The sequence below is a fragment of the Macrobrachium nipponense genome, chromosome 13, assembly GCF_015104395.2.
Source record: "Macrobrachium nipponense isolate FS-2020 chromosome 13, ASM1510439v2, whole genome shotgun sequence".
Classification (NCBI taxonomy): Eukaryota; Metazoa; Arthropoda; class Malacostraca; order Decapoda; family Palaemonidae; genus Macrobrachium; species Macrobrachium nipponense.
The window spans coordinates 57,631,069-57,646,760 of NC_087206.1; the positions used below are offsets into that span (position 1 = coordinate 57,631,069).

Genomic DNA, 15,692 nt, shown 5'->3' on the forward strand with positions numbered 1-15,692 from the left:
CCATTTTGCAAACAGATATATGTGGACATATTTCATTATATGAATTTTTCTAAATTAGAAAGCTATTATCCCAGGTGTCTACCATTCGAATTTCAGCAGTTCATTAGTCAAAAGGTTGCCCTGCTCCACCACTGTCGACATCTGCTACGTTCTTAATTCACTGCTTTGGTAGGCATCTAATGACATCAAACTGGAACTTCTCGGTGGCTGGGCAAGTTTAGATGAGTCTTTTGACAGAGCAAAAATGTGCAGAACTCATAAAGATTGATGCCACATTTAGGCATACCATTTCCTCCATTCTTATCTTTGACCAAATAGGATTGGCAGATCCCAATTGTGCTGCTTTTCCAAATAAATGAACTTCCTTGACATTCTGCAGTCGCTAGTGAACCACCAAAGCCAAAACCATCGAACAGAATTAGTCATCAGAAGGAGGCTACTAATTGAAAGATCCTGAACTTTCATAAAATCGCTAAAACGAAGGATGAAGACAAAGAGGAGGATTATGATCTCGATGATAAGATAAAATAGTCACCAAATGCTTTCCACTTTGACTTTGATGTGTCTGTCTTTGCAAAACCCATTGATGCGGTGAAGTTACCTCTAGTAAACAGCTGCTCGCATTGAACATTAATATCTCTACGCGAATATTCATCGCTTCCATTCTTATTAACAATTGTAGAAATACTACACTGGGTTGAAGTGGGATGCCTAGCGATATGTGCCATTCTAGTTTGCAACTTGTTATTTAATTGGACTACACTTCTTAAAGTGTCATGCATGCACTAGAATGTAAAACTATTTAAAGACAGTTTACCTCTTTGAATTAAAAGAATCAATCTGCTGTGCACGGCCTAATGATACCTTCTCTCTAATCAAAAGAATTAAACAATTCTCTTAAACGTCTTTCGGTTCCATTTCAACAACTTTAAGAATCACTCAATTCTCTTTCAATACTTTTAAGCTCCTTTCATTTCTCTTTTCACCACAGATGAATTGGAAACTGAAAAATCTACATGAACCTCTGAGCATCTATTTCGTTTCCTTGAATAACGATCAGATTGACAAAATAGGCTTTTCATTACCGAATGTTCATCCAGACCGTATAAGAAACGTCAGCAGTAAGGAAATTATACAACAGTCGGGTTGTGTTTTCTTGCAATACAAATGCTTCGAGCAAAAACAAAATAACTTGTATCTTACACATCGTTTACTCTCCTTTTGCAAACTGCCACAACACACACAAGACTACATATATATATATATATGTTATATATATATATATATATATATATATATCTATATATATATATATATATATATATATACTACGGTTAGAAAGTTGGATAAGCCCTAGATCTAATACCACCAGTTTTCCTCATAACTTGTGAGACTTTTCCACTTAAGAATAAGGGCCTTGATTTACTAAAAATTTTAGTAGCATTACGCAAGTTACGGAAACTCCGGAGACTCTAGGAAGACTGGAGTCTCCCAAGAAACTACGAATTCGTTCATATTGGCTCCTCGTGGACTTATTGTTCATAAGTATGAATCCAATGTCCTACATGTATCATAGCATGAAAATCGTTATTATATCTAGCACAACATGGGCCTGCAGAAGGAAAACCTTCCCTCAGAGTCTTACCAAAGAGAGCCAGGGAACTTTGATAAGGAAGCCCTACTAGTACAGACTTCTTAGTAGGAAAGTGAGGCTTCTGCTTTGCTGGAAAAATCACCAGAGGAGGCCTTCACCATGAGTGGGAGAGGCTCTAGCCCTTTTACCAAGGATACCATCCCAGACTCCCCCACTTTGCAGTGAATGCTGCAAAGTGGGGGAGTCTGGTCCCATCGACGACAAGATTGCTGCTTATCAAGAATGCTTATTAACAAGCAGACTGGTCATCTTGACACTTCTTGAAAGTGTTTCATTCTAACACGAAGAAGCGTTTTTCTTCGGCAGCCTTCCCTTTGCAAATTCAAGGTACTCAACCTCTGAGTGACACCCTTTGTTGAAATGCTTATGGCTTGGCAAGGGCCTTGCTTCCCGCCTGGAGGAGGCTGCTCTATAGGTAGGGGTACCTTAGCTTCCTATAGGAAGTCATCCCGTTGGAGGGGCTGGAGATCTTCCTTTTTACTAAAGTACCCCGCCTCCATCTGGGAAAGCATGTCTTGGGCAAGAATAAAGTAGTAGGCCCTCCATCAAAGGATACCTTTTCTAGGTAGTGTGTCTTTCACCCCTGCAGTAACCGGCAGACATGCTTCTCAACTTGGTAAGCACCGACTTTGCTCCAAGGGAAGGCAACTCCATATGATGGGGCTCCCATCCGAAAGAGTCCTGTTCCCCCGGGATGGTATCCTTGGTAAAGGGGCTAAGCATGAATGCTGACTGTTTTTTCTCCTTTGTTTTCGAGTGGGATCCGTGATTTAATTGCAAGAAAATAAGATATTCATTAGTTACAGCACAGCCACACTTGATAACACATTTCTGCTTTTCATAAATCGTTATAAACTCTTATATAGGTGCATGTCAACCTAAACGGATTGTCTGTATTTATACACACATTAATAATGAACATGTTCATGTATCCATACGGATTACTAGTAACTTTGTTCAAAATTTATTGCTTATTTTTCGTTTCGAGATAACGAAATAATGTGTGAATAAATAATTATACGAATGAACATATTTTGGATGTAAGATAAATTGATGGAAACAATGTTCGATGTTAGGAACACTTTCCTAATTCGAACAATTTGATCTTCTCATAACGAATAACTTACATGTGTGCAAGTGCCCTATCTAAGGTGAACTCTCAGATGTTCACCACTGATGCCTTCCCAAAGGGCACAGGGCCATGTGTTAGTTTGTGCGCGTGAGTTTTTCAACTAACAAACTTGAGCTGTAAGTTTGAATGCCAGCTGGTCTTATGTGCATTTGTCTATATGCAAATGAACACACGTAGTGCCTGTGTCAAAGGAGATGGACCGAGAGAGAGAAACGGACGTTGTGTATAGGTTGGTGATAAGGAAGTCGCTGTCAATTGCAATTCCGAGCGAGCAAATGATCCATCTCCTCTCAAGCAGATTATTTACTGACTAATCTTAAATTTCAAAAATTGTTCATACGAGTAATTTCTAATGAAGTCAACTTCAGGACACACGAATTATTTATTTTCAATGAATTGATCTCAAATTTGACGATAAAATTTTTTTTTCAAACATAGAAAACCAGCTTTTTAATATTCATCATAATTAACATTCTTCAAACAAAATTGATTGATTTATAATTACAGGAACATTTTTCACTTCCTTAAGAGATTTATCACTAGTAAGAAGGTTGTAAGATGAAGGTGGGACAATAGCTAGTGCTTTAAGAATATTTTGCCTTAATGTTGATGCAGCTATAAAGTAATTATATAGTGGCTGGAATATATGATGTTTATTCATTTACCGACTTGTGTCATTAGAAGACAAAAGGTCCTAGTGTTCGAGCCCCATGATAGGCATAGCCAAGTTGTTAGACCAGAACTATACCAGGTTCCCAACCTGGAATGGACACGTTGAATTTTAATGGTTTCCCCTGGTAATACTACACTTCGCCCAGCATTGTTTCCTCACCTATTGTTTATAGCATGCGACACGACAACCTCCCTTCACAAGTTAATATCAGTCTTAAGGACATTTATCTTACCCTTGGGCAAGGCTCCCGGAGGTTAATAAAGTATGATCTGCCGCCTTTTTTATTATTTAATTCAAAGTATGGTCCTTTTTTTTTTCAATGTTTATTTACTATTCTTTATATGATCTTTTGTTTTCATTCAGCTGGATAAGATCGAGATACCTGAAAAGAAAGAATATTAAGACTTGATGTCAGCTTGGTCACCGAATGAGCCAGGACTACAAAAAAATCAATAAGTTGGATATTACAGATTGGTTGGAACACTGGGGATTTCTCAGTACTGTGAAAGCACCTTTCTAGCTCGATTTGCCTTTCTTTTTTATGTGATACAATAAATGCATGAATGAGAGTAATTTTGTCATCCGTCGTGGAAATAAAAGAGAATAAAATTAAAAGATAATTAAGCAAATAACGTAAAGTTCAATCTCTGCAATGATTGTAATGAGATGATTTATAAAATAACGGGAGGGGGCTTAAAAAGAGTCTTGAACACTCTCCGGACGCCCGTAACGACATCCATCGCAGGTTAATTTTGAAGGTGAAAGAAGAGGGTCTAGACAAGAAAATCAAATAAAATATTTTTCATTTATTGAAAAGCTTATTCTGGTGATACAACAACTCGTTGATCTTTCAAGGGAAGTATCAAGAGGCAGCAGTTTTGTTTTTGCAGTGTTGATGCAAATCCTGTAGAAGAAAAAGCTTAAATTTCCATGGTTGAGCTATTCGCAAACAGTGTACCAGTAAAGAAGGTCGGTCCTGTTTATGGTTCTGGTTGACGACGTGAATTGCGAATTGAGCTTCAACCAACATACGTCTGTGAATGACGACAACGGCGGGAAGGTTAAATGTTGATTAAACAGTTCTCTACTTTTGATGATGATATTGACCTTTTTTCCTATTATGTAAACATTTATGTTGATTTTACAAAGCATTAACAATGAATTTTAAGATAATTTTTTTTTCTCACCTGAATATTTTTTTGCAATCATCCCGATGCAATTGTTGTTCATCACACTGCCGCAAAGCATTGTAGTAAGTTCCAGGTTTATTGTTGTATGCAGAATCCTGTCCCACAAAGTCTGTATCGTACATAATTACCATCTTGCAAGCTGAAAGGGATAGATTGATGGATTTTACCATAAAACGTTTCCACTCCTCTGGTTTATCACGTATTTTGAATAAGTAAGCTAAGCCCATTGTAATATGCCCACAGCTCGCATCTCATTTACAAATAGAATCTGGACCTTCTAGTAGTGAGTTAATTATCAAATCAGTAAGGCTTTGTTATCTTTCTATCTAATGTTTTATGGACGGATGCCTTTCCATATACATTACTACACATATAAACAAATATATATATATAATATATATATATATATATATAATATATATATTATATGTATATGTGTGTGTGTGTGTGTGTGTGTGTGCGTATAAAAATATCCGGACACAATTGCTTCCATAACAGAAATTTTTTATTTTAACCCACCTTGGGATCGAACCCAGGTCTTTCATTCATTCAAAGGCAATTTGGACTCTATTAAATCCACTAGTATACTAGGAAGATATGTCTGCCCAGGTAAAAGCCTTGGGCGCAGTAAGTTGTCAGGTTCCACCCTCCATTAATGATTACTGTGGGACAGTTGATATCACCCTTGCCTTACAATTGAAAGACCTGGGTTCAATACAGATGTGAGTCAGAAATTATATATATATATATATATATATATATATATATAGTTATATATATATATATATATATATATCATATATATTATATATATATATATATATATACATATATATATATATATACATATAATAATATATATATATATATATATATATATATATATATATATTATAATATATATATATATATATATATCTATATATATATATATATATGGCTATATATGTATATAAATCTATATATATATATATATATATATATATATATATATATATATACTATACATATATATATATATCTATATATTATATATATTAATATATTTGTATATATAATATTATATATATATATATATATCTATATATGTATTATATGTATATCTATATATGTATATATATATATATACTCTTATATATATATAATATATATATATATATTATATATATCTGTATATATATATATATATCTATACTATATTATATATATTGCTGCATGACGATTACAGGGCCCTTTTAGCTGTAATATTCGTCATACTTTGACATTTTGTTAATGAGGTTAAATTTGCATCATTATATATGTTTTTCTAGATAAATTACCCTGTTGGAACTGTACATTGCCTACACAAAAAAACAAAAGAGCCTCTAAACGCTTAACATTCTGGAGATTCAAAAGATTTTTGCAATATTATAGTTGTAAGCCGTCACATACCACTTGCATATGAAATGGAAAGAGGCATTCCATTAGTCAAAGAAAAGATTCATTCGTGAGGATAAAGGTATCAATAAGAAAAGATTGTTACTTACTTTTTCCTTCGTTGTGTCTGTCTTTGACCCACTGATGAGGCGAACAGGCAAAACCATCAATCGAGAAGTCGTACCTTTTGTAAACAGGCTGCTCGTACTGAACATAAATGCCTCCACTGGGACAGTAACCACTTGCATTCTTAGGCTGCATGGTGGAAGAGAAAATAAACTGTCTGTTCATCAACAACGGTGGAAGTATTACAGGGTATTAAAGGGACTAATCCTTGGTAAATAATACATATGTCCAATGTTCTTTGTGATCAGATATAAATACATAAATTTATATGTTATTTAATATGAAGGAAAACGAAAAAAAAAAAAAATATTTGATTAAATAGAAATCTCAAATTTTTTAAACAGTTCGGTTACTGCATAGGATTTAAATTTTTTGCTTCATGTATGTATGTATGTATGTATGTATGTATGTATGTATGTATGTATGTTGAACATATCGATGGAAACCGTGTTTCCACCGACATATATCAAAACGAGTCAGATCCTAACAATAAAATCATTTGATCCCTAAATTCAAGTTTATGACTTTCTTTTTACGGTATGAAGAGAGTAAAGCCAGGCTGGTTCAATATATTATATATATATGTTTAAAATGTTTTGTGAATAAGTTTTTTGTTTTTTTTTTGTTTTACCAAAGATCTGAATGTGGTCAGCTGTCGCCCTGTATAATCCTTTAATTGTCCTGTTCCTGTGTCTGAGCAGTTGGACTTCATCTTTTTGTTCTTAAATTGTACCCATGTTTATGCTTGTTTGGAAAGGTTACTCATTCTCCAGCTGTGTTGGATTCTAGGTACTAATCTCCCTATAATCCCTAACTGTCATATATACGACCTTTCGTGTACTCCGAATTTCTCATGTAAGTCAGTTTATCTGCTAAGTAAAGAACGTCGAGTTGAAAGATCTTTCAGAAAATCCGTTGTTTATCTTTCATTTGTGGCTTATACCTATATATATATATATATATATAGATATATATATATATATATATATATATATATATATATATATATTTATATTTATACATGAGAAATTCAGAGTACGGAAAGGTCGTATATATGACAGTTAGGGATTATAAGGAGATTAGTACCTAGAATCCAACACAGCTGGAGAATGAGTAACCTTTCCAAACAAGCATAAACATGGGTACAATTTAAGAACAAAAAGATGAAGTCCAACTGCTCAGACACAGGGACAGGACAATTAAAGGATTATACAGGGCGACAACTGACCACATTCAGATCTTTGGTAAACAAAAACTTATTCACAAAACATTTTAAACATACATATACAAAGAAAATATCTCTCAGGCAACTAATTTGTATTTAAGTCTTTGCTTATATCTTTGTTTATCTTTCCGTCGTGGCTTATACCTTTATCTAAAGATTTATCATGTTCCAAACTTTCGTAATTCAGTTATATTACATCACCTATATCCTATATATATATATATATATATATATATATATATATATATATATATATATAGATAGATATATATGTATGTATGTATGTATATATATATATATATATATATATATATATATCTATATATATGTCTATATATGTTCATCACCTCAGAGAGGTTGCATTATATAAACTTACCTTGTCGAGTCGTTTTGGTAGCAATGGCCTCAACCTTAGACATTATCTCTTTCTCTCTCTCCTCAACCTACCAACCTCTCCTCTCTCTCTCACGTAACCCACATCTCACAACTACCTTAGGTCGTTTAATTAGATAAAGAATTATAAAAAATATACATTTATTTAAAAACAAAAGGAATAAATAAATCAAATTCTCAAAGAAAGAGATGTTTTACTGAATAAGTAAAAAACTCTGTGAAAACTCCAAACAATGCTCCACTGTTATTATAATTCAAACAGAAACCCAAGGAACCCTGGGGATTGGACAAAACCCGTCCACCACTTTCTCTACAATAACTAGACATCAGTCATAAGATAGGTAATCAAAGTCATAGTCTCCCAACACCATATATCTCCAGGAAACTACCAGATAAGTTCCATTTATACTACCATAACTACATCCGTCCGACACACTCCTGATAAATGAAGTATATTCTCAATACTCATTTCATATATATATATATATATATATATATATATATATCTATATATATATATATATATATATATATATATATAGCACGAAGGAACGCATACTTTGGGAATATTCTTAAATCCATGGTAGAAAGGTGGGCAAAACACTGGAGACTTGGAACAAGTACCTTCGTAGTTTTATTCTATATTTTCATGTTGACAATGAATATAACCGAAGTTGAAAGATCTTTATATAAAAAAGAAGAAAGGAGGTCAGAGTTACAGTTTGTCAATCTGGGAAGCGTGTTCTTTAAGCAAAAGAGACAAGGAGAGAGGATCAAGGGACAATCCAGGTCCGAAGTTCGATTCTCGGCTCGGCCAACGCGAAACCAGAGAAATTTGTTTCTGGTGATAGAAATTCATTTCTCGATATAATGTGGTTCGGATCCCACAATTAGCTGTAGGTCCCGTTGCTAGGTAACCAATCAGCTGACTGGTCTGGTAGAACAAAGATATACTTAATTTAATTTAAACCGACATACGGATTTCCATACTACTAAAGCACTGAGTGTTTTTAACATTGTCCTAATTTAGTAGTACTACACTGAATTGACAGTTTAGACTGAATTGACTGGTGTGCTTAATGAAGCCATTTACGCTTAGAATGAAGACCAACTTCTTGCTATCCTCAGGCTGTTTCGAACAAGTGGAGCTTTATGACGTACTGTGACGCAGTGCCACCCCCCTTACCTCATTATTTTTAAAGAATTATATATCACCATACAATATATGAATTTGCTTTAAAAATTCTTTTATGGCCCACTATAGGTAAAATAACATTTAACCTTAAGTCAAATAACAATTTAAAAAAGTATAGAGGAGGATATGCTACGCCGACATCACTGAAACACTTCATCGCTTTTGCGGATGGTTGTGTGGCTAAGCGTAGCTTTAACCTTATTTTCTTAAGTAAAAAAGGTATTGAAACACATATGGCGATGTACAGTGCTTCCGATAATAGGCCGAAGTTTAAAACATTCAGTGCTTTAGTTGAAAGGAAATCCACAAGTCAGTTTAAATTGTTTACGAAAAACACTGTCATGGCCTCTGGAAAGCAAATTGCAGTATAGATAGTTTTTTTTTTCTTTTTTTACATAGACAGAAGTCTCTCTTCATATTATATCTTCGCCAAAGATAGTATACTTGTTTTTAGGTTTCCCCAGTTCAAAACCTTGTGAGAAGTTTATCGATATACATGGTTTGTTACGCTGAATCAACAGTAAAGTTGAATTTGTACTCACCGGTCTTGGAGGCAAAAAGTTGTAGTAGTTCCATCCAGGTGCTGCAATCAACGTAGTGTCACTTGGTTTGTGGAAGGCTGTGTTCAGTATTTCACACTCCGTGCTTGCTTCTGTTGGTAGTTTGCCTTGTAAACTTGATTTGTTGTATGCCTAGTATGCTTTTTTTGTGTGTACTAAAAAACTCGTTATGTAATTTACTTCGTAAGCTATCTTTGGAATGCTATGGTATAGATTAAAATTAATTATCTCATTCATTCACGTACTCTTTTATCTCAGATATTCTTTTCCCATTTTATGACTAATGAACTTGAACTGACAGAGTCAAGAAAAGTTCACATTTTACTGACAAATCGTTGATCAAACAATATTTTCACATATGTTTTAAAAGTGATTCAATGAACTGAAATCCCTTCCTGAGATATAGTCTTACAAATATCAACTGCCTAATTGACAAACTACCTTATGGTTTGACACTTTGTAAATTTGCTACTGATCTAGATCTAATCAAAGGTTTTTTCATATTCATATGAAACATAAAACTTTACCGATTGGAACTCAACCTTATATTATTTTGTATTCTCACTTTTGGCAAACTATATTTTTGCGATTTGGGAGTCAAATGAAGTTACAGGTTTCTGATTAGTGTTAACATATTTGTGTACATAATAACAATAGTTCAAACATGCTATCAAACGAAAGCAGTTTAGAAATATACCAATTTGTCTCATATGAAATAAGTTTTTTTATTCACCGTGAAAAATCTTACGTAGACACTTGTAAACAGAAACCGTTAATTATCATATTTTATATTCTATTTTGAAAGTACACGAGTATGTACTTGAACTACCCATAACAGGGTGAAATATTTGCTATCCAACTACTTTCCGACAAGAAAGTAATCAATATTATACTTACTGTTGTGATTGAAAGAGCGGCAATCTTGTCTGGTGTGACACAACATACCGCAAGCAACTCTTGATATCTTCAGAGAAACCAGCACTGATCCTGGTAGCGTGTAGCGATAGTCCTTCACTAAGGAAGAGAGAGAAGAAGCTTTATTACTCGTTAGAAGGAAAGCAACATTATAGGGGCAAAGTGTCACATTACTGTTCAAGAAACTTATAAAAAAAAAGTAGTCTTCCTAACTTTTTAGAGGAAAAGCAGAGTTACCACTTTGCTGTCAGTTTATATAGTTATTACCGATTGTAAAATAATGTGATAGCCGAAAAAAATAAGAATATGAAAAGGAGATTAAAAAATAATGAAGGTAAAAATAGAAATAAGAAAAATTAGAAAAAATTTAATTATATAGAAATATAAGATACCACTAAACTGAGGAAAGAGAAAATCTTCTTAACAGATTTCAATATATGCTGGTGCTAACAATTTAGAGATATATGTGGTATTTTTTCTCAATGAAGTTTACAGATGCTGTTTAGCATCAGAAATAGCTAGAAATACTTTTGACTACTATTCGAGTTCTTAACATTTGACAAGAGCATTTTTGGTGATGTAAACTCTTGCGAGCCTTACAGCCAATCAGTGAATTTAAGTCGCAAGATACCTCACTTACTTTTCACCTTCCACGTTGCCTCGGTGATTTCTCCACGAATGCTGAATAGGGATCCTGAAGCTAGAAATAATGCCAGTAACCTGATGGATTTCATGCTGGAATTCACACTCTAAAACGAGATTAACTTTTAGTTAGAATTCATATCATTCATGAAGGTTTTAGCCAAAGTCTCTTTATATAAAATGTCCCTTCATTTTACATTAACATAAGACTTTTTACAACTATTCCAGTTTATTTCCCTATCTTTTGTGCACAGCTGCCAGTATGATGTGCAATAATGCTTTATTGACAACTACTCATATTCCAAAAAAAGGAAGACAGAAGCAGACCTGCAATTTTTCGATTTTGTAATGAATTTAGTGCTATCACAAAATTGATCTAATTTAAAGTTTTTTTTTTCTCGTAGCTTGCTATATAATGAACATTTGCATATATCTCAGCGAGGTATGCTCATAAGAACGTGCAAGGAAGTACTACAGTAATACCTTTCAGAGGCGCCGATCCACGTGCCTGGTGAACAGCGTAGAGTGAGCACGACTGACTGACTGAGGGAAGCCTTTGAGAAGCCAGTCTGCTTGACCATGCGCAAACTGCTCCCAGATTCTTGTTTTCCAAAACGATTCGCTCATGTCCCTTGCATTGTCGCTCTTTATTTTCCTTTTATTTATTTATTTTTTTTTACGAGAAGACTGCGTTCTCCTGGAAGCTGAACTGTAAATGGTATCTGCCGGCTAACAAAAGTTGTAGGAATTAAAGGACTGCAGGAATAAAATAAAACTGTCCATTCTCTTTTATGTATCTTACAGGTCAAACTGAGTCACTCTACAGTCTCTAACTTCTGTTTATTGGCAGATTTGCCGGCGCACTTTAACCAAATTATCAGACATTCAACAAAGATGTATAACTATTAACTTTTTCTTCAGTTATTACATCAGATTAAGTGACGAATATCTGCCAAATGTGAACCCTTTCAAACTTTTTAGGTGCTTGTGCATCACATATCAGATATTTCCACCTGCGGTGTATTTACCAGTATCTATATAATACAGACACATATTATATATATATATATATATATATATATATATATATATATATATTATATATATATATATATATATATATATATATATATATATATATATATATACATATATATATATATATATATATATATATATATATATATATATCTCAGGCCTGTCAATCCTACCTGAAACATTTGCTGGAGATTTAAAAAAAAAAAAAAAAAAAAAAAAAAAAAATGCGGAGATTCATAAATCTAAGGCAAAATGTCATATTATTTTTTAAATTCATCCAGTAAGTCTCAATATATTGCATTCTATCTATATACTAAGACCATAGATGCATAATTTCACGAATAAATACACCAAATTAAAGAAAAATACTTATCTTTATCTATACGACAAAATGGCTGTGTTTATAGCCTGTTGTCCATATTATTGCATTGGATTTTATGGGTCGAATATGACATAGTGTTATCATTTTTTAACATTAGAATGTGCTCGGTTATATGCATGTTGCTGACTTAGCTTTCACAAGTAATTCACTGTTAGGTTTATACTCAGCAATCCCTATGGCCGAACTCATTCGTTTTACAGGCAATAAGTGATTCTAGTGTCCATTCAATACCAAGACTGGCTCTCTGAGAGGCGAAGTTCCTATTGACAATACTAAACAATCTTTCGTCATCCAGGAAATAATTATATTTACTGAAAAATAAGCATTAGTAATAATTACGAACTTACACAATAAAGTACTGTAGATTTATTAAATGCGGGAGAATCTAGTGGCCAATGCGGAAGTGCTGGAGGTATTATGCGGGAGATTTCCGCAAATTCACCCACGGTTAGTAGGTCTCAAATAATATTAGTATATATATAGATATATATATATATTATATATATATATATATATAGATATATATGATATATCTAAATAGTATATTATATATATCTAGGGGATATATATATATATATATATATATCTATATATAGATATATATATCTATATATATGTATATATATATATATATATCTATGTATATATATATAATAGATATATATATATATATATATAATATATATATATATATATATATATATATATCTATATATATCTATATATCTATATATTATATAGATATATATATATATATATCTATATATATATATATATATATATATATATATATATATATATATATATATATATATATATATATATATATATTAATATTATAGATATATATATATATATATATATATATCTATATATATATATATATATATATATATATATATATAATAGATGGACTTGAGTGGTCTGTCAATACTTGTTGCTATCTTTGGATCCATGTTCTGCAACAAAGCAATGAAGCTGTCCCCTTCAAAACGAAATATTTTTCGCATTTGTGAAGTAAGCTTTGAGAGGAAACCTAAACAATCAGAACGAAACCTGCTTTCATTTTCTCCTAAGCTCTCTAGCAAAAGATGTGGCTCACATCTACCACCAAGACGGATCTCTTTCTCTCTCTCTCTCTCTCTCTCTCTCTCACTGATAATTGATATTTTTTTTATTTTTTTTTTTATTGACTGACTTTTTCCATTCGTTTTTTCAAGATTCATTTTTTTTCTATCAAGTTTTCAAGCTCATAGTGAATTTTTCGAGATCTTGAAATTTTTTCAAGCGCTTCAGCCCTGCCTATGACCATCCGTTGCGCCCAGACTTGCAGTATCTAGAGCAGGGGTGTCAAACTCATGGCCCGCGGGATAGTCTTAAGCGGCCCGTAAGGTGCCAAGAGATTTTTCAACTCCAGCTACTATAACTGTTAGAACCGACGAAAATTTAACTAAAGTTATTAAACTGTTAAAACGAGACATAATAAGTTTTACATTTCATTAATATGATAATGATTTATTCATTTATTTCATATTATAATTGCTGGCAATAAGGCTCTTTTATTGCAAATCTTAATAAATGAGTCATAACGAATAAGGAATAAGTAATTACCAAATCTTTGATGGCCCTCGAGACCATAACCAAGTGCATAATTGGCCCTCGAAAGGATTTGAGTTTGACACCCCTGATCTAGAGGAATTCATAGCATTGGTGACAGATACCAGTTTGCTTGCAGTGTGCCTTGGCAAGATCGATGCAATTGCAACTATCAGCTGAATAACTATTGCTAAAGCTGTTTGCAAGCTTAGAGTCATTTTTTCCCTTTCCATAAGCATATGAGAAGAGCCAGAGTTCCACAGCGTAAGTACAAGAGTTGATATGTTTTGCATAAGGTTATGCTAGTTATGAAAATCGACTACAAAAGAATGTTAGGTATCTATAGACCACATGCACGCCCAATTTCGTGCAATGTTAGCCTGCATGATTTAAAATAGGAAAGCTAGGAAGTGAAATTCGCTGAAGAGTTAGTAAAAGGAATAATACCCTTACTTCTTTGGCCACGGGATAAGGACAACTTGAAAGTCCCGAATTCCATGGCCTTGAACCTATGAATTTACATTTCGCTGGATTTATCTTCTCTCTCTCTCTCTCTCTCTCTCTCTCTCTCTCTCTCTCTCTCTCTCTCCATCGATCGATCGATAGATAGATAGGTAAAGTTTGGGAGTATGTAAGATTTAATTCAATTCTTGTCCTAAAGAGACTCAAAAATACTGATCTGGAATCTTCAATTCCAGGCCACGTGGCCCTTTAACAAATTCCCCATACTTAATTTTGAGTCCTTTTAGAAGTCCAATTTTGTAAATAGCACACACAGAGCACACTGTACATGAATGATTCTCGTAACGCAACATGATTGGTATACTTTGCATGGGAAGCAGACACGTTCATAGTCAAGAAGAGTGGAGGAAAGTTATCCCGAATGGACGGTATAGGATTATATTCCTGATGCTGTAAACTTCTGTAAATGTTACTGTCACTGATAAAAATAATTGTTCCTTGTTAATTCATACCATTTTCTTTAGCCCTGGCGTCACAAAGAAAATGTCTTATAATAATATATAGGGATAACTATCTTAAAAAATGAAAAAACTCTATTCTTGATAGTTTCTCGATTTTGAGTCCTAAATTATTGCTCTTTTGCTGCATCCTGAATAGCTTTATTTTCTTTCTTTTTTTAACTAAATGCTTCGATCTCAAAGAATTTGTAGAATCAGTAGTAAAAGTCAGAAGGAAATAAACCTTCAGTCATTTACTATTAAGAAAAGGACCTTATGATTTCAACCCTCTATATAAATGCAAATTTTAGGTAATATATAAATCAGGAGAGAGCACATTTCTATTCATTAACCCCTGAGAGCCAGGCTAAACAATCAATATGCCGCACTCCTGGCTGGGTAAACTTTCAGGTCGGACAATTATATTGTAGATTTCATGGCATATTTCTTATTTAACAAAATAGTTTCTTTGCGAAAATCAGCCTTCTAATTGTAATAGTGTCATAATTGCTACAAAATAAACATAATTTTTTTTCTTTTGCATTTCAGAAATAAATTCTCATAGCTCCAAGAAGACTGAACCTAATTCGATGAAA

General features: G+C 33.1%; 1 protein-coding gene across 1 annotated transcript; it reads right to left on the reverse strand.

Annotated features, from left to right (window-relative positions):
• Positions 1-3,789: 3,789 nt before the first annotated feature.
• LOC135225331 (uncharacterized) lies at positions 3,790-11,212 on the reverse strand. The gene is made up of 6 exons (XM_064264666.1): positions 11,120-11,212; positions 10,462-10,578; positions 9,547-9,656; positions 6,176-6,320; positions 4,647-4,788; positions 3,790-3,841 (listed from the first exon to the last, which is right to left on the reverse strand). Coding segments are annotated over exons 1-6 (567 nt in total). The 5' UTR covers positions 11,121-11,212.
• Positions 11,213-15,692: the final 4,480 nt, after the last annotated feature.

Excerpts from the sequence above, each read along its gene's own strand:
- LOC135225331 (XM_064264666.1), bottom strand. Across the intron at positions 9,657-10,461 it reads CCGCTCTTTCAATCACAACA|AAGCAAGCACGGAGTGTGAA; the intron begins GTAAGTATAATA and ends AACTACCAACAG. Across the intron at positions 4,789-6,175 it reads CAGACACAACGAAGGAAAAA|CTTGCAAGATGGTAATTATG; the intron begins GTAAGTAACAAT and ends TATCCCTTTCAG.